General features: G+C 41.9%; 1 protein-coding gene across 8 annotated transcripts in view; it reads right to left on the reverse strand.

Moving 5' to 3' along the window:
* Positions 1-26,603, reverse strand: part of ARHGEF7 (Rho guanine nucleotide exchange factor 7) — a 195,135-nt gene that overhangs the window by 65,883 nt on the left and 102,649 nt on the right. For 7 of the 8 annotated variants that reach the window (XM_075918578.2, XM_075918736.2, XM_075918554.2 and 4 more), the window contains 3 exons: positions 15,534-15,622; positions 2,967-3,061; positions 2,496-2,591 (listed from right to left, as the gene is read on the reverse strand). In XM_075918578.2, the coding sequence (XP_075774693.1) occupies positions 2,496-2,591; positions 2,967-3,061; positions 15,534-15,622 (280 nt within the window). Of the gene's footprint in view, positions 1-2,495; positions 2,592-2,966; positions 3,062-3,850; positions 3,854-5,954; positions 8,937-15,533; positions 15,623-26,603 lie in introns of those variants that run through there. The other variant, XM_025179424.3, reaches the window with a different exon arrangement.

Consider the following 26,603-nt stretch of genomic DNA (forward strand, 5'->3'; position numbering starts at 1 on the left):
AAGTTTAAATGCTGAATATCACTGCACTAATCTAGATGTCAGTGGTACACAAACTTGCATTATTAAACAGCAAAGGTCTTTCCTTGGGCAAGGGAGGCTGGTGTTATGCTCTTGTTAACTTTATATATCTCAACTATCAAAATGCATGAAGAATTACAATATGTACATGTAGAACATTTCATTTAAGTGTCCTCCAAAATGCAATAGCCATTATATTGGCACCAACAGAATTGGGTAATACAAATGAAATGACCCCCAAAAAAAGGCATTTAAGAAGACAGAATATGGTTTCTTTCAAGGTTTTATAAATTTAAGTAACCCATTCAATCCAAGGACTATGCCTACTTGGCAGGGTGAAACACCTGTCCTCCCAGGCACCAGTGGAAGGAGTACTATTGCAAACATTCCTCCGTCACCCTACATGCAGTTCCAAACTCTCTTGTACCAGGGAGGGAGAGTAAAGAAGTCTCAAAGGTGTAGCCATATTAATCTTGTAACTAAAAAAAAAAAAAAAAAAAAAAAAAAAAACTTAAAAAACAATTAATGGTCCTGCAGCATCTATGGGTATGTCTACACTACCACCCTAGTTCGAACTAGGGTGGTAATGTAGGCAACCGGAGTTGCAAATGAAGCCCAGGATTTGAATTTCCCGGGCTTCATTTGCATATTGCTGGGTGCCGCCATTTTTAAATGTCTGCTAGTGCTGACTCTGTGCCGCGCGGCTACACGCGGCACGGAGTCCGCACTAGCAGACATTTAAAAATGGCGGCACCCGGCAATATGCAAATGAAGCCCGGGAAATTCAAATCCCGGGCTTCATTTGCAACTCCGGTTGCCTACATTACCACCCTAGTTCGAACTAGGGTGGTAGTGTAGACATACCCTTGGAGACTAACAAAAAATGTAGATGGTATCATGAGCTTTCATGGCACCAAACCCATTTCTTCAGATGAATGGAGCAAGGGATCCAGAAGTACAAATAAATAACAGGAAAAGAGGGGATAGGGAAGGAAAGAGAAGGGAAAAAAAATCCTTGTAATTATAGAGTGGCCGTGCTAAATGAGGCTAATAGGGTGGGCGTAAGTGCCCAATACTTCGTTTTTGATGTCATTAGGGTACTGAATGTAGCAGCCTATCCAGAGCAATGCCCCTCTGCCAGATATACTGGCCAAACTAGATAGCCTCCATGACAAAGGATGAATGGACACAAATCAGATATTCAAAATGGTAACACACAGAAACCTGTTGGGGAATATTTTCACCTGCCTGGGCACTCATTAGTGGATCTAAAAATGACTATACTATTCGAAGCAATTTAAAAAACCAGTTGGAAAGAAAAACTGTGGAACTTGCCTTCATCTGCAAATTTGACACCTTTAATAAATGTTTGAAGAAAGACATGAACTGGATAGGCCACTACATTCGATACCCTAATGGTATGCCTCATTCATCTGAAGAAATGCGTTGTGCCCAGGAAAGTTCATGATACCATTTATATTTTTGTTAGTCTCTAGGTACTGTAGCACCATTTGTTGTTTAAGTTTTTTCCCTGGTGCAAAGTTGAACGTGGAGCCAGATGTGGGAAATAAGCATGAGGAATTATAGGTGTACCCCAAACAGGGCCATGGCTTTAAAAAAAAAAAAGTTCCTAATTCCTTAAATGTGAGGTTTTTGTCTACATTAAATTTAAAAAAAAAAAAAAACTTTCATTCAAAATCAGTAGCTTATATTCTGCACTATGTTATACCGGGCATAAGCAGCAAACATTACGTTACCATTTCAGCCTACCTCTCCTGTGGGGGACCTTGATAACCGGATATAAACACCCCATGGCTATTGGTGTGGCAGCACTCTCTCTTTCTTGCCAATTGCACAGCCATATTATATATATGGTACAAGCACTAGGAGCTTGTGTATACACACACACACACACTCTCTCTCTCTCTCTCCCTCCCTCCCTCCCTCCCTCCCTCTCAAACAAATGACTGTCAGAGTTCAAGATTTAAACATATGCACATAATATTTCCCATACACAGGCTCTCTCCTGAGTCTCACACACTTTTTTTTTTTTTTGCATTATTTCCCTGCCATTTTCCTCACCTTATACATTCTCTCCATCCCCAACAACCTCTCTTGCACTCTCCAGTGGAAGAGGAGGGTTATTCCTGAGTTCCTTCCTTTCACAATAAAAGGCCTCTTTCTCTACCACTTCTGCCATCTGCTCAACTTTGCCTCATCATACATGCTGTGACATAACGCAACAGCCCCTTTCCATCCTCCTACTACTGCCACTGCATATTCTTAGCCATTGCTTCTTGAGCAAAGAACTGAGTGGGTTGTTCAAGCTTATATTGCTGTAAAAAGCTGAACCAACTATTGAGATGACAGCAATGATCAATGAAAGTTTCATTTTTCAGAAACAACAGTGCCCCCCCAAAATATGCAGAAGAAAGAATTTTACAACTAATTCTGCAGCCTGTTCATGTAGTACTTACTTGGTGCATTCTTCTAATGACTGTACAAGCATTTGCTGGTAAGAACTGATTTCTTCCAGGTTTCCCATTAAATATGAAGTATTTGCAGAGCTTAATCTGGAGCCAAGAAAAATAAAAAGAGCTTAGTAAGCAGCTACAAGCTCAAAAAAACCTGTATGCAATTTCACTTGTTTCTTCTTCAACCAAAAGTCCTATCTTTTACAACAAAAATATGTATTTACCATTATTATTTATTTGCATTAACATAGCACCTGGGAGCCCTAGTCATGGACCAAGGCCCTATTGTGCTAGCTAGCCACTGTACAAAGAGGACAAACCCACAGATCTTACACAATGATCTTATAATCACAGTATAAGAGTCAATGTCAAGTAGCTTCTTAAACTCTAATGCTTGTAAAACAAAAGTCTGGATCATACTAAAAACAAAAATCCAAGCCTTGGTTCATTTAAAACAAAACAAATCTCACATACTTTTCACTGACTTGTAATGGTCGCAGGTAGTTTGAAAGCATTGTCTGTAGTTCCTTAGCATATTCATTTTCTGTTTCTAAAATATTTTGTAGCACCTACAATAAATGCGACAATTAGTGACTACTTTTTTCCCAAGGAGATATTGCTAAAGATTAAAACTTTTTTGAAATTTTTTAGCATTTATAATAACTAACATAGTGTAAGTAAGACCATAAAACTTAGACAAAGAGCTAATAATCAGGTACTGAGTTAGATTCAGACACTAACAATGAGTTGTTAAATATTACACAGTGCTTCTATTAATCTTTTATCAGGTACTGTTTGAAAAATGCTTTTCCATCAGATGTCTATGTACAACAAAAGGAGGAAGCTCAAAAGAAGGTTTCATTATACTTGGCAAGAATGGCTCCTGTAGAATTTAGATACCTACTCACTGAGCTTTTTAAAAAGTATGAGACTATTATTGCTTCTTTACACTTTAAAATGACTGAGAGGTTATCAGAAAAGTACAAAGAAGTACAAAGAGTGAGCATCAGTCTTGAGTCCCTTGCTGCCATCTTTCTCTCTACTCGAATTGTTTCCTCAATCTTAACGATTAAGACCTATGCCCAATTTTGACTGCCAAAATTAAGACCCAATTTTGACTGCCAAAATTTGTTACTGAGCTTACTTGGAAGTGCAATTCTGTGTCTAAAAGGACAGCATACAAAAGTTACAGTAATTTTTAAACAGGCAATTTCCCACTTTACCTAGCAACCTGTTTAAACATACATTACAGCTTGCTGACTATGACTGTAGCCGCAGAACGCTATTGCAGAAAAGTTACAACAGTTTCAGACATAAAACAAAGAATATAGCATATGCTATTTTGTACATCATATTACCACCTGTAAATCAAGAGCAATAAAATAAGGAGTCATTTAAAATAACTTGAAATTCATACAGATGATTGCCCCAAAATATCCAAAAATGTATTCTGTTCAGAACTAAGAATATAAAAATGGACATACTGAGTGAAGCCAATGAGACCAGTTGGAAGACTGATTACTTTGGCCAGTGCCAGATGCTTCACAAGGAATGAACAGAACAAGAGAAGATATTAAGGAATATATTTCATCATCCAGTCCCAGCTTCTAACAGTCAGGGGTTTAAGAATACCCAGAGAATGTGGTTGATTCCCTGAGCTGATTTATTATAGAGGCTCTCCTTTTGTTAAGCAACCACAGTTTTGTAGCCCCTTCAAACGGATTTCATTGTGTCCAAAATGTCAACAGACACAGACAATATAAAACCAGAACTTGGTTTTGCTTAGAGGTGATTCAGCAACAGAACTGCCTTTCCTATTTGAGTTAAGTATACTTCTCCAGATTTAACTGTTAGAATGTTTATATGTAAGGAAACAGGCCATTTTTAAACTTTTCTGCCTTAAGAATCACAATTAGATTTGTTTTTGCTTTATAGAAACCAATATAAGATGGATGTGCTCTGGATAGTTCTGTGACTTTTAATGCATGGCATTAAGATGCCACATCACTTTCTCTCTTTTGTGTTATATTTGTCTATATTAATGTCTAATTTCATCATTTATAATAAGAACTGATCTAAATGCATTATTCACTGTTGTAGTTCATACTCTGCTTTAAAACATAAAAAAGCCATTCATGCCCAAATGCAAACCTGATGAAACAAATGACATCTGAACTATTCAAAATGAAGAATTCACTGTTTCTTTCATTGGTGTCATTGAATTCTGCTTTATCCCGTGAATGCTTCTATTCATCTGAAGGAAAAGAGACCACTTTCAAGTTCATTCTCTTGTTGGAGCTCTGAATCCTGACCCAAAGATTAAAATGTCTCCATTCTTTAAGACACCATGACAGAGGAAAGCCACAGAAAAAAAGCATTAGCTATTAATTGAGCAGCTACAACATACAGTACACCAGTGCACAAACTGTATGTGGAAATGAATGTATTAGTTTTAATGTATTTGGCAAGGGACTAAAAGATAAAACAATAATTGACCATTACAGAAGCACAAACAAGAGCGTACAAAGTTTCATACAAAACATAACAAAAAGAGTGCTGAAATAAAATACATAATAAATATAGCCATAGGTATTGGCACTCTAGGGGCTAAACCCAAAATTAAATCTTTCCAACATGGCTTTTCCATAAAACAACATGCACACAAACAAAAAAAACTTTCCAAAGCTGAAGAAATAGTAACGAAGATGACATCCTGTTGAAGCACTGAACCATTTTATAACATGCTCCAGTACCCAAAGTGAAAGAAATGTGCAGGCTAAGCTCCATATCATTGCAGTCTCTGACATAGCAAATACATTGTGAAACAGTAAACATTCAGTGTAATAACTGCCTGAAGATACGATTTAATAATATTAATCAGTATAGAGATTGCTTGAATTAAAAAAAAAATTTAAGGCAGCATATACAGTATTTCAAAATTTTATGAATCAATATGAAGCAGTACCTCCAGAAAATTGCAATGCATTGAATAGTAATCACTGTGCTGTTTTTATACAAAACAAAAAAAGAGAGAGAGTGAGTTACTGGATTCGCCTACTTTTCTTTAAATTATTCTGAAACTTTACTGGTCTGATGCAATGCTATTAGACATGCACATATTAATAAAAGTCAATTTAAATATATTAAAATTTCTCCATTAGTTGACTTTCCAGTCTCCACAAAAAATGCTGACTGTAACTGCATACAGCATTTTTATTTCTACTTTGAGAAGCACTTTTAAACCTTGTACACAGAGCTCTAAATGCCATTTTCTGTGTCTCCCTGCACCCAGCAACTTTCAGTATTACTCACCTCCCTCACAATGAAGTTGTGAGGATTAAATGTCTGTACGGCACTTCGAAGATATAAAGTTCTATAAAGTGTACAGAGTATTACAGTGCCTCTCCAGAGCACTCTTTAATTCCTAATCTCATCATCATGCCCGTATTCTCTAATAATCACCTTTCTCGCATTTCCTGCTTTCTGCATGTTCTGGCTGCTGCAAGACCCCATGAGACCTCAAAGACCTTGTTCTCAAAGCTCCATCACAACATTTGCACAGATAAGTGTAGGTACCAAAGGAACGGGTCTTATTCATTGAAAGGGCAGCTTTTACAATACATAACACTAATGAATGGCATAGAAAGCTGAGCTCATCCAGTGCAAGCTTTCCCTTAGTCACAAGGCATGGAAAAAATCAAGCGTGGTTAACAGTTCTGTCACATAAACCCAGTAACCTCCCTAAGGGAAAAACTATCCCCCAAAAAATGGATTTAAATGACCTACATAAAACTAAACAACTTTCAAACCACATGAAAACAAAGTCAGACTTCGTTACAAAATTGAAGGACGTGAGACATGTTCTCATTTTGACAAACAGCTAACACCTTGCTCATCTAAAGCATCACCTCATTATAACAAAGAATCATCATTGTGCAATTTGCTCATGTCACTGGAACTGGAAAAGTGACATCCTCAAACATGAGTTCCTAAGCAGGGTATGCAAATGTTGCACATGCACAAATTTTGCATCTATAAGCAAACAAAGGGGACTGTCCAGAACTATTGTCCACATGCAAATGACAGCTTAGAAACTTTGGCCTTATAGAAAAAAATAATGTAAAATTAAAATTGCAAAATGAACTATTTCTTTACCTCTTTTCTCAAAGCTAAAACAGTCACTAGAAATCTTTCTCTCCTTGACTTTGTGCTATCTGTATATAGCAATTATCTTATAGACTTAAATAACGGAGGAATAATTCTTAACTCATTAAACTCTATCTACTATATATTTGAGAGATTTTGTGTGTTTGTCTGCTCAAGAACTCCTCCTAACCCGAAAGAGTTAGGACCACTGTATTTGGTATGCAGATTCCTCTTATCCTAACTTAAAGCAAGGTCAGGGTTTGGTTGTATTATGAGAATGAGATGTACCTGAAATGGAATTTCTTTTCATAAAACTATACCGAAAGACAGAATCACCAGGAAGGTGAAAGGGGCTGGAAGAAGGCGTGCCCCCTACACCTCCCCTCCCTTGTGTGGGACTTACCCAGTCCTGAGCCTACCACCCTCCAGGCACCCTTTCGGAATGGGGGAGGGAGGGTAGGGAGCGCTCCCTCGACCCAATCCATACGGGAACACTGCTGGCTGTTCCCCTTCACCAGGGAGCTAGGGCAAAATGCATACTTTGTTGCATTAATCATTCTGACTGGGGAATGTAGGAGGGCAGACAAACCTGGACCTGCCCCAACAAGGATTAGGGAAGGCATGGGGCCCTCAAGCTTCACCCTTCCCATGTATACGGGGGCACTGCTGGCTGTTCCCCTTCATCAGGAAGTGAGGGGAAAGTGCACAGTTTGCTGCATTCCACACTTTGGCTGGGGAGTGTAGGGGCCAGAGGAACCTGGACACGCCCACTACAGCTGCAGTAGCCATGGAGAGGTTCTTCTCACCTGGCCGCAAGCGGCTTCAGTGAGAGATGGCTGTCCTCTCTTCCCAGGAAAGCCTGCACACTGAACCCCTCATCCCCAGCCCAACTCCAGAGCAATGATTTAAATGAAGAAAAACAATAATGAATTGAGTTAAGGACCTGAGCAATACTGGGTAAATCTTCTAGTTGTATAATAATCAACTACCAAAAGGTGAAAGTACAAATAATGTATTTCTTTAAAAGCCTCTCCTTCAGGGATTCCATGTGATAAGATGCCCACTTCGTAGACACTAGTTATTTATTTATTTTTCATTTAAGAAATTTATTTCATTGTTAATTCTACATTTGGTTCATATTATGTAGATCTTTAATATCTTTATGTGCTAAGATGGAAGGGCTGTGCATCAATACATTCTCTGCAATTTATATATTTCTCTGCCAAGCATACATCTTGTCCTGCATACTTAATCACAGTGTTATATGTACTAAATAAAAAACTTACTTTGAGATCAGAATATATGAAAGCAGTTTATTAAGTGCAGATGGTGCTCTATAAATTGATAAAATAAAACAACACGATCAAGGAAGAGAGGCTGGAATATTTGTGGGAACAGCCTCTGGCCACCAGATTATGAGATTTTTCCACTGCCCTATTCTATCTTGGAAGTGGAATTGGCAACGTTTCACCCACCATATGATGAGCTTACTCTGATCTGCACTTTGGCTCCTTCTTCTTTCCAAGAGGGCTGTCTAGTGTCACAACTCTTTCTCCCAAAAAAACCATAGGATCCATAAACTTACTGTGAGGGTTGAACGTAAGAATGACCATACTGAGAGTCAGACCAAAGGTCCATCTAGCCCAGTATCCTGTTTTCCCATAGCGGCCAATGCCAAGTGCATTTATATAATTCCAAGTGGAATTATATGTCATTACATTTTAGTTGTAACTGAATTTTAAATGTGAAACAATAGCTTACGATATTCTTAAAACAGCACTTCACAGGTCTTTGGGGTGCATATGAAGTAACACAATGTTACACAATTCCACGTACAGAAAAGGCAATCATCAAGTTATCCCTCCCGTGTCACCCATTCCCAGCTTCTGGCAAATGGAACCTAAGGACACCATCCCTGCCCATCTTGGTCAACAGTCATGGACCTATCCTTCATATATTTATTTAGCTCTTTTTTAGACTCTGTTATAGACTTGGACCTCACCACATTCTCGGGGAAGGAGTTCCACTACCTGACTGTGCATTGTGTGAAGCAATACTGCCTTTTGTTTGTTTTAAACCAGCTGACCATTAATTTAATTTTGTGACCCCTCTAGTTACTGTGTTACGGGAAGGAATAAGTAACACTTTCATATTTACATTCTCCATGCTAGTCATGATGTTATAAAACTACCATATCCCCACTTAATTGTCTCTCAGGGTACATCTACACTTGCTCCCTAGTTCGAGCTAGGGGTGAAAATGTAGGTGACCAAAATTGCTAATGAAGCTGGGATTTAAATACCCCGTGCTTCATTAGCATGATCTCGCTGGCGCATTACTCCGCTCAACAGCTGATTTGAACAAGGAAGTGCACACCAGGACGCGCTAGTTCAAATCAAGGGGTCTGGTTCGAACTAACGTGTCCCGGCGCGCACTTTCACTTTCGAAAGCAGCTGTTGAGCGGAGTAATGTGCCAGCAAGATCATGCTAATGAAGCGTGGGATAGTTAAATCCCTGCTTCATTAGCAATTTTGGTCACCTACATTTGCATCCCTAGCTCGAACTAAGGAACAAGTGTAGATGTACCCTCAGAGATTTCCTCTATGAATCGATACATTACAAGAACCACATTACAAAAATCCCCAGGAGCACCACCACAACTAAGCTTGCCAGTTTCAAAACACATCTAGTTGCTGTAGAGATAGACGGCCCTGAATGCACGTGGATCTGAACATATTTGTTTTGTTTGTTTTTAATTCACACTGAAGTTTTCAGCCTAGAAATGTCAACCACTCCATCCAAGATTGCCCTGTTTTTAGTCTCTTGGGATTGGCTCAAATTCATTAGCAGCACAGAGAGATGATGAAATATCTGACATAGGAGAAGGGAAGTACAGTGACTATGTAAGTGTGACTGACCATCAAAAAGCAGAAAGTTACAGCTAATGTTGGAAGATTATTTTAAAAACACAATCTGACTACTTATATGTCTTTTCCCGGTCCTTAAAGGCACACAGTATACATTTCTTTCCTCTGTAGCCTTCCACAAAGAATAACCCATTTATCAAACCTTCCTAGACACCACTACAGTAAACTTCCGATAATCCGGCACCTTTAGGACCCAGGGGGTGCCGGATTATCAGATTTGCCGGACTATCGGAAGGGGGGGCTATAAGGGGTCTGGGGTGGGGTATGGTGATGCCAGCCCAGACCCCTCATAGCCCCCCCTTCCGATAGTCCGGCTCTGCCCCAGGCGTCCCTGATTCAGCCGCTGCTGGTCAGTTTCAGCAAAGGCTGAATCGGAGATGCCTGCAGCAGAGCAGCTGGAGTGCTGCGTGGTTGGTCTGGTAGCGTCGACCCTTGGCGCGGCAAGATCAACCCGGGAGCACCGCTCCTTGGGAGTCAGCCGCTGGAGTCAGCTGCTGATCAGTTTCAGCAGCGGCTGAATCAGGACGCCTGGGGCAGAGCAGCTGGGGGGTTGTCGGGTTGGTCCCACAGCGCCGAGGAGCGGCGCTACTGGACCAACCCGGCAGCACTCCAGCTGCTCTACCCCAGGTGTCCCCAAGTCAGCCGCTGCTGAAACTGATCAGGGGCTGATTCCAGGAAGCCCGGGTCAGAGCAGCTGGGGCGCTGCCGGGTTGGTCTGGTAGCTCCAACCTTTGGCCCTGTGGGACCAACCCGGCAGCACCCCAGCTGCTCTGTCCCAGGTGTCCCCAAGTCAGCCGCTGCTGAAACTGATCAGCGGCTGATTCCAGGAAGCCCGGGGCAGAGCAGCTCTGCCTCGGGCTTCCTGGAGTCAGCCGCTGATCAGTTTCAGCAGCGGCTGAATCGGGGACAGCTGGGGTGCTGCCCGGTTAGTCCCACAGCCCGGAGGGGCAGCACCACGGGACCTACCCGGCAGCACTCCAGCTGTTCTGCCCCCTGCTTCCCGGATTCAGCGCTGGTCAGTTTTAGCAGCGGCTGAATCAGGGAAGCTGGGGGCAGAGCAGCTCCAATGGTCCGGCTGCCCGGAGCACTTCCGGGTTCCTGATGGTGCCAGACCATCAGATGCCGGAACATCAGAGTTTTACTGTATTACTTTTTTCAAACAAATTTAATATTCAACAACCAAGATTTATTTCTAAAATATAACAAAGAAAAGTGGACTATGTCGAGCAACATGTACAGTCATGTGCCAGAACTCACTAGTCATTCTTTTTTCAATAGAGTGAAAGCAAAATGTATTAATATTTGTTACATTACAGAAAAAGAAAGCATTATTTCTTGAGTTGTCTAAAAAAACCTGTTCTTTGCAGTACAATCTCCAGGTTTGATGCCAGCATAAGGCAACTTTTTGCACAACATATTATTGTCTCTTCATGAGAACAATTGAGAGAGAGGTCATAACTACTGACCTATTTCATCAGTTGTGCACACCCAACTTTCACTAGACTTCAGTGGTAGCTGCCTGTGTGCAAATGACAAAACAATCTGGTTGCAGGAGCTGTTTGCAGGAGATTAACATTTGATTAACTGCTTCAGTGCTTTTGTGAACCATCTCCATAAATCAATGGTTGATAATCACTTTCTGAAGTTTTGGGGATTTCTAATGTTGTATCTAAATCTTTATCATCTATGATGCAGTAAAATGAAACAATAAAATAATATCCAGATTCTCTATAGCACCTGGTCACCTTAAAGCACTTTACAAAAGAAAGAAGTCCGAATATGTATAGGGGAGTTAAAAGCTGAAATTTATATCCAAATACAGACATGGCATTTTAAATTCTGAGAAAAGCAACAGGGAGGCTAAACTGAAACATTCACAACATGTTTAGAGCACTTTGGTCACCACTGAATTCAGTGGTGCATAGTTCAGACAAGCGTGATGCACACTATGTTTACATATGGATCCATATATCTAAGTAAATTATATACGTAACTGTGTTATTTATAAAAATCCATTATGAGCTTTAAAAATAAAAATATTTCTACTGAGAAAAGAGCAACTTTTAATTAAAAGTGTCTCAATCTTTATGATGCATAATGTAAGCTAATGCTAATAGGAGTTGCACGAGTGGAAAGAAGATCCCAAAGTAAACTGCACTGGGTCAGAGTTCAGAGCATAAGAAAAGGATATTTAAAATGCATTTTAGACTTAACACAAAATGTAGGTTCTCTTAGTGAAAAATGTATCCTTGATGTCCTGCCCAATACCCTAATCATGTGTTTTTGCGGTAGGGCAGGAAGGTGGGCTGTAAAGCAACCATGCCAACACTATTACTCTGTATCCATTCAATTCAGCTTGAAAGTAAGGAAGTTGGAGGAGAGTCTGTTGAACATCAATGAATAACTTTAGAAGGATTAATCTTCAGACAATAAATGAAAAATGTATTCAAAATAAAGGCTGCCCTGTTGACAGACACATTACTTTGTGCACAAGGCTGAAGCACAAATTTCATACCATAACAGGATCATTCACATTTCCATGGATCATTAGGAAAATCACTTCACAGCTAAAAAAATTGTAACATTAACATTTTCAAACCCAAGAAAACAGAAGAGGGAAAAGTGAGTAATATTTTAAAAACCCACAGCAACAGTGTCAGTTTTTTGAAGTTTTGTGTTTAAAATTACATACTCTTACACACTTAAAAGAAGTTATTAAACAATAATTTGTTTGTCATGAAGAGTACACAAGTATGATCCTTTAGATTACAAAGGGAATATGGCAGAACCTTTTTATTTGTTTTGCTTGTTTATCCTAACAGGTACTGGATGCAATACATAATCCACTGGAGCCCTTCATTCCCAATAATATTAATGATTGGGAGAGGCACTCTAGGACAGTGGTTCTCAGTCCAGAGTGTACAGCCTTTTGGGGGTCTACAATCTGATTTCAGAGGGTCCATGAGCCCCGGAGCCCTGACCCTGCTCATAAGTGGAGTTTGGGGACATTGCTCTTCCCCAAAAAGCAGTGCTTTAACCACAGGAAGGCAGCTTCAGGGGTGGCTCCATGCGAGTCCCTTCCCCCTGCTCCTCCCTCCCCCATACCCATTAGGTTCATGATGGTGTAAACGGTTAGCTGATAAGCCTAGACTCATCAGTTAAAGTTCACAGTTACATGTAGCCCCCCGCCCCTCCCGCCACACACACACACACACACACACACACACACTGGTGCCTTTGTATCAGCAACACAGGAGGGAGGGAGAGCAGGAGCTGTCAGTGCTCATGGGGAGCTAGCAGCACAGGAGGGGCAGGCGGGAGGCAGTATGCTCTTCCCCACCATGTAAACATGTACCCGCTAAAAATCTCAGCAAGTATATGTTTACCAAAACAAATGCATTTTAACATCCCTGACCCACACTCCTCTCTCCATGACCCCCTGAGGCTCTACTTCTAGCCAGTTTGGAGGCAGGAAACCAAAGTCAGGCAGTGTGCATTCGGGCTGCTGCTCTGGATGATAGTGTGGCACTAGCCTCTCTCCTCCGCCTCCTACTGCTGGTACCCTAGGGTTATGGCTGCTTAGTTCCCAGCCTCCTGGGGTGGCAACCAGCTCTGGTGCTGGCAGAGGCCTCTGGAAGCACCAACCACAGTGGGGCTCTCCAAGCACACAGCCCCTAGCTACCTCACTCCCCGCACCCTGAGCTACGCCTTGTCAGCAGACATCCCCTAGTTATCCTCTGCCTGTGCCTTGAACTACTCCCTGCCTGCACACAACCATAGCTACCCTCCTGCCTTCACCCTGAATGGTTTTCAAACTTTTTGAGCTAACTCTTCCTCCTGAGGATTATAGTTTTTGGTTGTGTGTTTCCCTCGCCATCCCAGAAAAACTGGGAGAGGGGAAGCCTACTGAGGTGAGTCAGGGCAGAAGTGGCACTCCCTACTAGGTAGCCTGACCCTGCTCCCCTAAATGTAGAAGTCAAATTACACCTGTGCCAACCACCCTTCCTCCCCCAACAGCTGAAGCCCATCTCCATCCCACTGTGCAATGGAGTTTTTATAGCATACTGAGGGGGCCTTGGAAAGAAAAAAAAAAATGTTGAGAACCCCTGTTTTACAGTCAGGATCTTTTTTGTTTCAAATCACTGAGTTATGTACAATTACTGCATTCTTCAAAATGATTCCTGTTGGTCCGCTCCACTTCTCCACAAATCATAAGAACATCAAATAATTATATTCTCTACTTCAAGAGTCCCTCTGAAAAAATACTAATTAAGCAGAAGAAAGAACAGCTGCATCTAAGCAAAAGGAAGACTTGGTGTTCTGATGTCAGCAAAAAGCAGCAGTTAAAATGATAAATGTTTTAATTTCAAACAAGATGAAAGAACTTCCATAAGTACCCACATTTTATAAATAAGGGATAAAACCTACTGTATTGATAGTATTGATTTTTAAAAAGTTTTATAATATTATATATTGTATCCAGTAAAGAAATGTCAGTAATATGCTAAGTAAATCAGGCAGTCCCCGGGTTACGTACAAGATAGGGACTGTAGGTTTGTTCTTAAGTTGAATTTGTATGCAAGTTGGAACTGGTACATATTGTAGGGGAAACTCTAGCCAAACATTTCTCCAGAGGTCAGTTTTATTCTCCCACACTTCACTTCCCTCAGTCCTTTATTCTCAAGCTGAGGTGTCTGCTGTGAAAAGCCGCTCCACGTCTCCCTGGTCTGCTGGGGGAGGGGGCGCTAGCTTCGCATCTCCCTGGTCTGCTGGGGGGAAGCAGCTAGTGAGGGGTTGCCTCGCCCCGTTTGTAAGTAGGGATCCGATATAAGTCGGATCCATGTAACCCGAGGACTGCCTGTATATAAAATGTTGAAAAGTTAACCAACTCTAGGGTTGCCAGGTGTCCGGTATTCACCAGGACAGTCCAGTATTTTCGCCTTCTATCCGGTAAAAAAATTCAGAGACTACCAGGCACCTAAAAAGTCCGGTATTGTCTGATTTTTTCCCCGGTCAGGAGGCGAAAATGCCAGGCACCTGGCAACCCTACAAACACTCAGTGCCCGGCCGCCTCCTCCGCCCTTAACCCTTCCTCTCCCCTCCCCCCGGCTCCCAACACCCCCAGCCCACCAACCCCAGTCCCCATGCTTACCTGGTTCCGCAAGACAGCCGACCAAAGGGAAGCAGTGCTTAGTGCTCAACTGCTCCCCTATTCCTATCCCTGCACTCACTCTTACAGGGGACACGCTGTTTTAATGCTGTTTTATTTTAATTTTATTTTATTTTAGTTTTTGCTTAATAACTCTTGGAGTCTTTTTTTTTTTTCTGAACAACTTTGGTCCTCCCCCCCCACCCACCCTTTTTTTTTTTCCTTCAACAGAATTTTTTCCCTGTGGTTTTTTTTCGGGGGAAGGGGGTGTTCGGTATTTTTGTTTCAACCATCTGCCAACCCTAACCAACTCTGTCTACTGATTTTTTTCTCTGAAAGTTCACATCAACTGTGTAAAAGGAGAGTCCCAGCAGCTGATTATTCAGTTATGTAGGTTCATTAAGAGCACAGTAAAGGAGACAGGGAAGACAAGAAACTTCTTTGCATAATAGTTTAGTCTCTTTGTTTTAATACAGCGGACAAATAAAGTATAACCTTGTTAATTTAAAAGGAATGGAAGAGATTGTAAATAGCTGATTTTTGAAAATAAACAAGTGAGCAAAAAGGTATAACATGCATTACAGACAAACTTTGGTTTGCTTACTCTGACACAGTCTTGTTCAATTTACTTATCACCACACCTTACAGCATACACATATATGTAAACAAGTGTATTTTGTAAAAATATCGTAGGCCTTGGTAATATGACATTCACCACAACCCTTGGCTTTCTAGTTTGGGCTAAGTTTTGGCACTTTTATATCAATTATAAAGAGAGCAATCTCCTATTATATGTAATTCAAAATGGGGATCACTCACCACATTATAATAGCTTTTGCTTATTGCAGACGTATCAAAACCTTTGGGAGGACTCTTCAGGGTTCCTGATTTGGGGGACACTGGTTTTTCTGAAATGTAAAATGTTTTGTCAATAAGATGCAATTTCATTCTTCAACACTAGAGGTCAAACAAGCTGCTCTAAGATCACTGAAATGAGATAAAGTGGATATACTGCTTGCCTGAGAATTTTACAAAGCTATATTTAAGTCTTGTATACCTATGCAGGATCAAAATTAAGTATATAATCACAAAAGATGAAATTCCAGTGCCACTGAAGTCAATGGCAAAATGCCCATTAACCTCACTGGGACTAGGACTGCAGCCAATAACATTAATTTGACCAAAATATCTTTTCAACAGTGAACACATCATCACAGTCATGCTGTAATTTTAAAAATAGGTATTTGCAGTAGTCTAGAGCATGTCATCTGTTTAGACAAAAGCAGTAAATTACTTTTGCTTTTTCACTGAATTTAAATGGATAAAGACAAAATCCACAAAAAGTCCAACTTCATCATACTTGTAGTTTGTTGAAAGAAAATACAAAAAAGAACAAGTTAGTACAGAAATAAAATGATCTGATAGAAGACTTTTCTGGGATATTAGACATTTACACTTATTATCTATGTAAAAGAAATGCTTTTGCAGCAAAAACAGTGTCTCCATCAGCACAGAATATGTGCAATTTTCCAAAAATAAACAAACAAACAAACAAAACCCCAACCAACATCTCTGGAAAATGCAGCCCCCTAAAGTATCTATTCCTCAATTATGCTCTTTGTGGAGAGACAACATATGTCTGCAAGATCAGAATGATTGTACTGACAGCTTGCAACACAAGACTGCACCACTTAATGAGCTGTTCTAAGAGTAGCTTCTCTCAGTAGCATATACAAGCACAAAACAAATGTTCTCAATCCTCCTTCCACCACTCCTCTGATTTAACACTAGTGGGTTGGAAGAATTTCAAATGTAAAGCCGCTCTGCAGAATCAAAAGATGGAAGATACATAGTTTCTTGCAACCTCGTGCACGTGACTTATTTAACAGATCTGAATGAGCAAGCTCTTTTGGCAACTGCCAATTAAACTACAAAAAGGCTTTATTCATCTGGACATTATGATCCTTTCATTTTATATTAAAATGACTTGTTTTATATGCTGACTTCAGACAAGTACTTTAGTTATTAATACTAGATAGTGAAATGACAAATTGTCTGAAATGAATTGTAGTAGGATCAAAACACTCCTACTGATAATCGAGGCATGCCACTATTTTGAAGACAAACTCCTTCGGTTCAGTAAAGCTTTAACTTATTTATACATTTTATTTAAAATTTAACTTGAATTCTGGTCAGTTGATTTTTAAGTATCTGGGATGAGACTCAAGTGCAGAACAGCTGTTTTACTGGACTTTACATCACATGAGGAATTTTCTACTGAGTTGGCCATACCAGTCATGGGAGAGGGCTCTAGTGGCTCTTATGCCACTCTGCCATACGGAAGTTTCGAGAGGAAACTGTATGTGGACCATGGGAGGCCATGTTGCACAAATACTCAGTTATGGCTTTGTAAGGCTGGGCAATAGCTGTTAAACTACAGCTATCCAGAAGCTGCTGAGTGTTACGCCTAGGGCCAGGCTGCACACACAGCATCCTAAGGATCAGGAGAATGAAGAGGTAATGAGACACTCTTGTGCCTTCATCCCCCCGCAGATATTGTGAACACTTGGGCCTAACCAAATGTAAAGTTGCCAGGTATCCGGTATTGACCTGGACCGTCCGATATTTTCGCCTCTTAAAACGTCTGGTATTTTCTGATTTTTTTTCCCGGCCAGGAGGCGAAAATACTGGGTGCTTACCTGTTTCTGTAGGGGAGCTGTCTGGCCCGGAGCAGGAAGACAAGATGGCAGATGGCCGCCAGCAGCCTGTTAAGGCCAAAAAGCCCTAAAAGCATTTCTTAAAGGGGCCTTATTGCTGGGTTCTCCCCCCCTTGGGGTCTTTTTTTTTTTTTCCTTCTCAACAACTTTGGTCTCCCTCTCACCTTTTTTTTTTTTTAAACTCAACAGAATTTTTTCCCCGGTGATTTTTTTGGGGGGGGGGAGGGAGGGGTGTTCGGTATTTTTGGTTAAACCATCTGGCAACCCTAACCACAGGATTTGGTCCAAGTGGCAGCTTTGTCTCTCAGATCTCTCTTCATAGTCCTTTGCCAAGACATACCATGACATCAGGGAAACATGGACAAACTGTTCTATTGTACTGCTCCTTAACAACAGAACATGTAGACACAAAAATGGGAAAACCTAAGGCACTACATGAATGAATAAGAGGTTCTATAAATATGTTAGAAATAGAGATGTAAACAGGTAACTGGTTACTTAGAAAGCATCACCCTTAACGGTTAACTGTTACCCAGGAGCAAAGCTCCTTCTACCCTGTCCAGTAGGCACGACCCCCACAGCTGCTTAATTGACAGTCAGGCAAGGCAACTCCATGTGCAGAGCCCTGAGCCCTGGTTAGGGCTGATTAAGCAGCCACAGGGCTGTGCTGCCAGGCAGCTTAGAAGGAACCTTGTCCAGGAGCAGCCTCTGTCTGCAGCCCATGCCAGGCAGAGGACTGCTCTAGTCCTGCACAAGGCTGCTGACGCCCAGACCCAGCAGCCTCATGCGGGGCCGGAAGTGGTGGTGGAGGGAGGCTCCTCCAGTCCATTAACATCCATAGTAAGCACCTAGAGGAGAATAGGAATAGAAGATCAAAAAGAAATGATCCCAAATCAACATAATTTTCTTCTAGGATGGGGTTACAGGCCTAGGAGATAGGAGAAGTAGTAAATACAACATATCTTGATTTTAGTACAGCTTTTGACAGAGTCCCACTAGACAGGATGGGAACAGATGCTGTCCCTAGCCATTCCCTTTGCCAGAAACTGGGAACAAGTGACGGGGAATGGATCACTGGATGATTACTTGTTCTGTTTATTCCCTGAGGGCACCCAGAACTGGCCAATGTCAGAAGCCAAGACACTTGGTCTGAGCTAGAATGGCCATTCTTAGGTCTTTTTATAAGCAAAGGAAGGAAACGCAATCCAGATGAAATTACTATAAAGCAAATAAACTGATTGAAAGACTATATTCAAATATCAATGATTCACCATCCAACAGAGAAAACATAACTAATGGGATCAATACTTTCATTAATGACTTGGATAACAGAATGAAAAACATGCTTATAAAATTTGCAGATGACATGTTGGGAGAGGCTGGAGGCATTCAGGACAGGATTAGAATTGAAAATGACCATGACATATTGGAGAACTGGTCTGAATTAAACAAGGTGAAAATTTAATAAAGATAAATGCAAAGTACTATACTTAGAAAAGGAAAAATCAAATGAACAACCTACAAAATGGGTAAAACACTGTGTTTCAGTGTGAGGTAATAGGCTGCAGTGACTGTGAAATTCGTAGCAAAACATATCCACCACAATCTCAACCTCTACCGAGAGGACAGCTATTCAGTCTCTGAAATCCAAACAGCAGAGGGCGAGCAAACCAGCAAGCACAAGGAGCACCCCTGTGGTCTCAACAGTGATGACTATGTCAAGGAGTCCATTCAAAATCTCTCCGGGAACATCTACACTGTAATACAAGACCCACGTCACTGCTGCAGTTGGCCCAGATCAGCCGACTCAGGCTCATAGGACTCAGACTGGAACCTAGGCAATGGAAACCCCAGAAAATGGTTTCCGGCTCAAAACATCTACATTGCTACTGCTACTTTTAGCTGAACAACCTGATCCCTGCAAGCTCGAGTCTACTGACCTGGTTCTGAGACTTGCTGCCATGGATTTTTAATACAGTATAGGCAGTCTTCAACACTACTTACTATAAAGAATTCAAAGAAAATCCCACATCACAACACACCTAAGAATTTGAGGCTATCACATCTTTCTCCAAAAAACTTCAACAGAAAATCTATATTCTCATCCCCAACCACTCCACCACTGGGATCTTCTACATGATTCCCAAGATACATAAACAAGAGATCCCAAACAAACCTTTCATATATGGCCATAACACCCTACTGAAGAAACACTGGGACTGAGATACCATCCTCAAGCCATTCAACACACAAAGAACCTACTTTTCTCAGGACACAACCAGTTTCCACCATAAACTCTGCAACAAACTCCCCGTACCTCAGAACATCCTCCTTGCCACTGTGTATATGACCTCCCTATACACCAACATCCCTTGCAATGGTGGCATTACATCTACAAGACAATGGGCAACACTCAGATTTGCACCCCAAACACATCACCAAACTCATCCCTTTCATCGTCACCCATAACAACTTTACAATAGACAACAAACACTTCGTGTTCATGCTGTTCCTGTAGTTTGGATGAAGACAGCTCTCCGATATGCCGGTATCTTCATGGGCCACCTCAAGGAAGAATTTTTGCAAAAAACACACCATGAAACCAATGATGCACCTGAGATACATCAATGATATTTTCATCCTCTGGACAAAGGACCCAAACTCCCTCAAGACTTCCTCTGCAACCTCAGCAACCACCATTCAATAAATCAAATTATTTTTAGAACATTCCCAAACTACCATCAATTCCCACAAAACTACAGCCATCTTTTAACAGTGGAACCTTGCAGACAATAATATACAAGAAACCCATGGATCACCACACTTACTTATCACACTCACAACCTCTTTCATAAAACAAGAACACTACATAGAAGTAGAAGATCTGGAAGAATCTGCATCCATACAGGAAAAAAAAATATCTAAGGCTGCATATCCATAGTTGTTAACTACTACCCCATCCTGAAACCACACAGGGAACATTGCACAATTACAATCCATACTCAATAGGGAACAAATCCTGAAAGACATCTTTCCCAAACTTCCTCTTCACTTTACCATATGCTAATCCCTTCCAACACGCCCCCAACTTTGCCAAACTTGTCATCAGAAACAAGCTCCCCAATGACCAGGGCACGCCACCTCAAAGGGGCACTAGAACCCACCAGAACAGATGGAAAGCCTACAGATACATCTCCACTGCTACGGTGCTCAATACTACCCAACACTACACCTTTCAAAATCAATGGATCCTACACATGCCTATCACAACCTGTGGTGTACCTCATGTAGTGCATCTAAATGCCCCAACATCTTTGAGTGAAACCAAACAATCATTATGCTCTCAACTGAAAAAGGCACAGAAAAATTATAAAAGACGAAATCATTCCACATCACATAGGGTACGAACTAGGGATGTGAAAGTGTAAGTGTGTACATGGTTAACATATGAGCCTGGGCTCATCAGTTAACCTTCACAAATACATGCAGCCCTTTTCCCCGCTCTACTCCCATGATGCTGCCTCTGTATCAGAGGCTATATGAACTCCTTATGCTAAACGATTTGTTCCAACTTGTATTTAGCTGTGAGATGTGGGTAGCTCTCTAAGACTTGAGGAAGAGCTCTATACGCTCAAAAACTTGTCTCTCTCACCAACAGATAATACCTCACCAAAGTCATCTGTCATAAACAGATAGGTGTCCATACTATCACACTAAAGAGGTTCTTAAACTGTGATCTATGGACTACCACTTGCTAATGACCTATAGAAAGCTGGCTGGCCATATAATGCTGGCTCTTTTCTTCCATCTGCTACATCATATAAGCTTGACAAATTGGTGAACTGGCCAGTCAAATAATGCTCATTGACAATCACCTATTTGTTAACAGTGCTTAATTATTATAAGCAAAATGCAGGATAATGTAGCACTTTAAAGACTAACAAGATGGTTTATTAGATGATGAGCTTTCGTGGGCCAGACCCACTTCCTCAGATCAAATAGTGGAAGAAAATAGTCACAACCATATATACCAAAGGATACAATTAAAAAAAGTGAACACATATGAAAAGGACAAATCACATTTCAGAACAGGAGGGGGATGCGGGGGGGGGGGGAGGGGGAGGAAGGAAGGTAAGTGTCTGTGAATTGATGATATTAGAGGTGGGGAGAGTGGGATGTCTGTGAGCTAATGGTATTAGAGGTGATAATTGGGGAAGCTATCTTGGTAATGGGTAAGATAGTTTGAGTATTTGTTCATTCCTTCCCGGAGAGTGTGGAATTTTAACATGAATGACAGTTCAGAGGATTCCCTTTCAAGTGCAGATGTAAAAGGTCTTTGTAGCAGAATGCAGGTGGTTAAGTCATTGAGAGAGTGTCCTTTCTGGTTAAAATGGCAAGAAACTGTTGCAAATCAACAATGGAAAATTAGACACCACTCTCTACAGAAAACCCACCGACTCATACAGATACCTACATGCTTCCAGCTCCCATCCAGAACACACCACACGATCCATCGTCTATAGCCAAGCCCTTCGATACAACCGCATCTGCTCTAATCCCACTGACAGAGACCAGAAGCTTCAGGATCTCTACCAAGCATTTATAAACCTCAACCACCCACCCGGAGAAATAAAAAAGCAAATTGAAAGAGCCAGACGAATACCTAGAAACCATCTACTTCAAGACAGACCCAAGAAAACCAACAATAGAACACCACTTGTCATCACCTACAACCCCCAACTTAAACCTGTCCAACACATTATCAATAAACTACAGCCTATACTGGAACAGGATACCATACTCCAAGAGGCTCTGGGAGACAGACCCATAGTCTCCTATAGACAACCACCTAACCTCAAGATGATTCTTACCAACAACCACAGGACATACCACACTAATACCAACCCTGGTACCTTCCCTTGCAACAAACCCCGTTGCCAGCTTTGTCCACATATTCATTCTGCTGATACCATTATTGGACCTAACCAAGTGAGTTATAAGATCAAGAACACATACTCCTGCGCATTCAGAAATATAATTTATGCTATCATGTGCCGAAAGTGTCCGTCTGCTATGTACATTGGACAAACATCTCAGACACTTCGCCAAAGGATTAATGTCCACAAAACAGATATCAGACAAGATCACAAAGAAAAAACAGTTTCTTACCATTTTAACCAGAAAGGACACTCTCTCAATGACTTAACCACCTGCATTCTGCTACAAAGACCTTTTACATCTGCACTTGAAAGGGAATCCTCTGAACTGTCATTCATGTTAAAATTCAACACTCTCCAGGAAGGAATGAACAAACACTCAAGCTATCTTACCCATTACCAAGATAGCATCCCCAATTATCACCTCTAATACCATTAACTCACAAACATCCCACTCTCCCCACCTCTAACATCAATTCACAGACACTTACCTTCCTTCCTTGCCCTCCCCCCCTCCTGTTCTGAAATGTGATTTGTCCTTTTCATATGTGTTCATTTTTTTTAATTGTATCCTTTGGTATATATGGTTGTGACTATTTTCTTCCACTATTTGATCTGAGGAAGTGGGTCTGGCCCACGAAAGCTCATCATCTAATAAACCATCTTGTTAGTCTTTAAAGTGCTACATTGTCCTGCATTTTGCTTCAGCTACCCCAGACTAACACGGCTACATTTCTATCACTAATTATTATAAAATATTCCTGTGAGAATGCCCTTATGTAGGAAGCAGCTTACTGTTTTCATTGCATCCTGATGCCATTTGTTAACAAGACTATTTAAATGCCTTGATCATTCCCTTTATCGTATGCTAATAACACCACTTAGAAAGAAGGTGAACGATGGAAGTTGAGCATCTTGATTGGCTGCAATCTTCTAGAACTAACGCGTGTGTATGTATGTATGTATAGTTTTATTGGTATTCCAGGACACTAATGTATATGGCGATTTACAAAACAGATCAAACAAGTTTAAAGACACAGTTCCTACCTTAAAAAAAAAAACCTTACAATGTAAACTTAACTAGACAAGCATACAGAATATGCCTACACTGCAATCAGACACTGGTTGCTGGCCCATGCCACCTGACTCAGGCTCAGAAATAACTTTTTTAAATAAGTTAGGCCTATGTACCTAAAGCTAAGCCTACTGTGGCCATAAAGTCTTCCTCTTTTTGTTACTGATGTTTCCATTCTAATAAATTAGTGCTTTAAAATATCTGACTTTTTTACATTATCTGATAAAAATAAGTTATTGGTCATATTTTAACTGGTCAAATGTCCAGTACTAAAATCACATTTAAGTAAGTAAAAATCATTACTTTCCCAATTTTACTTTTCCATTTCAAAAACTGCAGTAGGTACTAGATATTTTTGCTGGAATAGATAAATAATTAAAATTTCAGACTACGAACTACTCTGACCAATCAAGAATAGAGTCTAGGATCAAATCCAGATATTCCTAAATCCTTTGGAATTTAGGTTCATTATATACTGCATTTTCAATGAACAGTCCTAAACAAATTCAACTTTACCTCATTTTAAAATATAGTATTTAACTATAGAAATACAGGATTTGACATAGCATGTCAGATAAGTTGTTAAATCATGTCTGGTATTCTGCCTCTGGTGACTGCTTTGCTGCACAAGGGGGCATAAAAAGAGCCACAATACAAAATGACCAACTGGGTGATGCAGCATGTGGTAGTGGAAGCAAGGAAGTGTGAGATGAAATCACTTTCTTAGTATGAATAATCATATATAACAAAACATTTCAATTTTTTTGCCTCCTTCATGAGAGGATCTTAAATAAATAATTTGACAAACATTATGATGCATAATTAATACAGGAGGTTACAAACTTTTAACTAAGGAAACCCTTAGTTGCCTTAAGCAACTTAGGCACATGTATTTTGTTTTTTTGGAGACCCATCATTACACATGAAGAATGTGCATGTCTGTAAAAATACATATACACACATATGCACACACACTCTTTTTTAAATAATTCATACACAAGGAAAAAAAGAGCAACAAATACATGCTTTCCACATTACAAATAGCCAGGACAAACTACATTCCCTTCTCCTCCCCCAGCTCAGCCCCCTAAGCTTCCTACTCAGTTTTTCACATTACTCCCTACTCAGTATTCCATATCATTTTTTGAGGAATAAGGGTTCTTGCGCAAAAGGGGGTTCTATGCAAAACGACCCCATCTACACTGCGTTTTTTTGTGTAAAAACCTCTTCCACAAAAAAGATATGCTAATGAGCACTCCAGTTGCATTTCCTCTTCCAGAAGAGGGATGCAGTGTAGAGGCAGCCTGAGCCAGTTCATTTCTTCACAGCACTCAAACTCCTCATCCCAGTCTTGTGAGTCCCAGCTCCAGTCTCAGTGAAAATATGTAAAAATGTAAAATCTAAAAATCAAATCCCACAGAAATTAGCTTCTGAGCCAGCACTCAAAGGGACAAGTCTAGAACAGGAATGGGACAAAGAGGTCACTTCTCACTGCAGATTCAATTCTGAAGAACCAAGAATTATATTCCTCCCCAGGGCTCAACAAATAATGCAATCTACTTGCCTGTGGCGAGTAGATTGCAACCTGGAAGAGCTGGGTTTGGGTGATCTGCGCATGCGCAGAACGATCTGCACATGCGCAGATCGCCGGACAGTGGTTTGGCGAGCCCTGTTCCTCCCTATCTACTTCTATTTCAGTAACTAGATAACGCACATCTGTAATCATCATTATCTTCAGAGACTGACTTTCCAGAGCCTGATAGGATTACCAGATGGTTTAAAAAAAATTACTGGACACACTTGATCTCAGATGGGGGGGGAAGCGGGGGAGAGACCTCCCAGGAGGGGAGCAGGGCTGGCCAGGAGGGGTCAGAGGGAGCAGGGCTGGCCGGGGGAGATCGGGGCATGGGGGGAGAAGAGGAACTAGCCAGCGGGAAGCAGGGTTTGGACAGAGAAGATGGGTTCGGGGGGGACCAGCAGATGAAGCAGGGCTGGCGGCTGGCCGGAAGGGGGTTGGGGGAGAACCGCCAGGCAAGAAGCAGGGCTGGCAGGGAGGAGGTTGGGAGGGAATCGGCTGCCAGGGCTGGCCAGGGAGGGAGTGGCAGGGGGGAACCAGCCGGCAGGGAGCGGGGCTGGCCCTGGCGCACGCAGATCCCGGGGTGCTGCCCGTCCTGTGCACGGTTCCAGCGGGGCTCAGGGGCTAATCTGGCCACGGGGATTCCATCCCGCCCCCCTCCTCTCTACTGCGTAGTTGTGTACTGCCTGGCTGGTAGACATACCCACACAGTATGAGCGTGTCTATCAGCCAGGCAGTACACAACTGATACTCGTGATAATAATAAAAACATAATTAGAAAATACCGTACATTTATGTGTCTGGTATTTTCTCTATTTGTTTACCGGACAGAAAGCTGAAATACCAGACTGTCCGGTTCAAAACTGGACACCTGACAACCCTAAAGACGAATTAAAAACTGTTCCTTTAAGCTCTGGGTTCACTAAAGGCTCCCCTCTACTTCTACCCATCTGTGACGGGGCGGAGGCGCCCCACACTCCAGTCCCGCCGGCGGCCGCTTATCTGGCGGCTCTCGGGGCAAGGGGCGGGGTAGCGGCATCAGGTGCACCGCATGATGCGGGCCGAGTGGCGCAGGGGCCGGCTTACCGGCTGTGCGGCAGCTGTTCCCGGGGGGGCTGCCCCGACAGGACGCCCACGCACCGCCTGCAGGCCAGGCGCTGATGTGGGAGGAGTAACGTCGGACCACGGCCCCGCCAACGGACCGGAAGCGGGGCCACGCCGGAAGGGGCGGGATCCCACGGTCCGGGAGTCGGCGCGGGGATTTAAACACCTGGAGATGCCGCAGAAAGAGGAGTTCCGAGGAAGCGGCCTCTCACCAAGGCCCAGCAGCGGATGGAACCCAAGGCAAAGAGGTGAGCCCGGAGGCAAGGAGATATCTGACCGTGGAGAGAGGAAGTAGCCCAGGGCAGGCAAAGGGAGCCTGTGGGCTGGCGAGTTACGGCTGACGCCCCGCCAGCCGGACCGAACAGTAGAAGCGTCTGTGTCCTTAGGGCCCTGGCCTGGGGTCTGTGAGAGGGGGCAGGCCCGGACCCCCCTCTCCTTGCGGCCGGTGCGAGACCGGTCCCTGCTTAGGGGTCAGCGAAA

The sequence above is a fragment of the Pelodiscus sinensis genome, chromosome 1 (assembly GCF_052426305.1).
Source record: "Pelodiscus sinensis isolate ZL-2025 chromosome 1, ASM5242630v1, whole genome shotgun sequence".
NCBI classification, from domain to species: Eukaryota; Metazoa; Chordata; order Testudines; family Trionychidae; genus Pelodiscus; species Pelodiscus sinensis.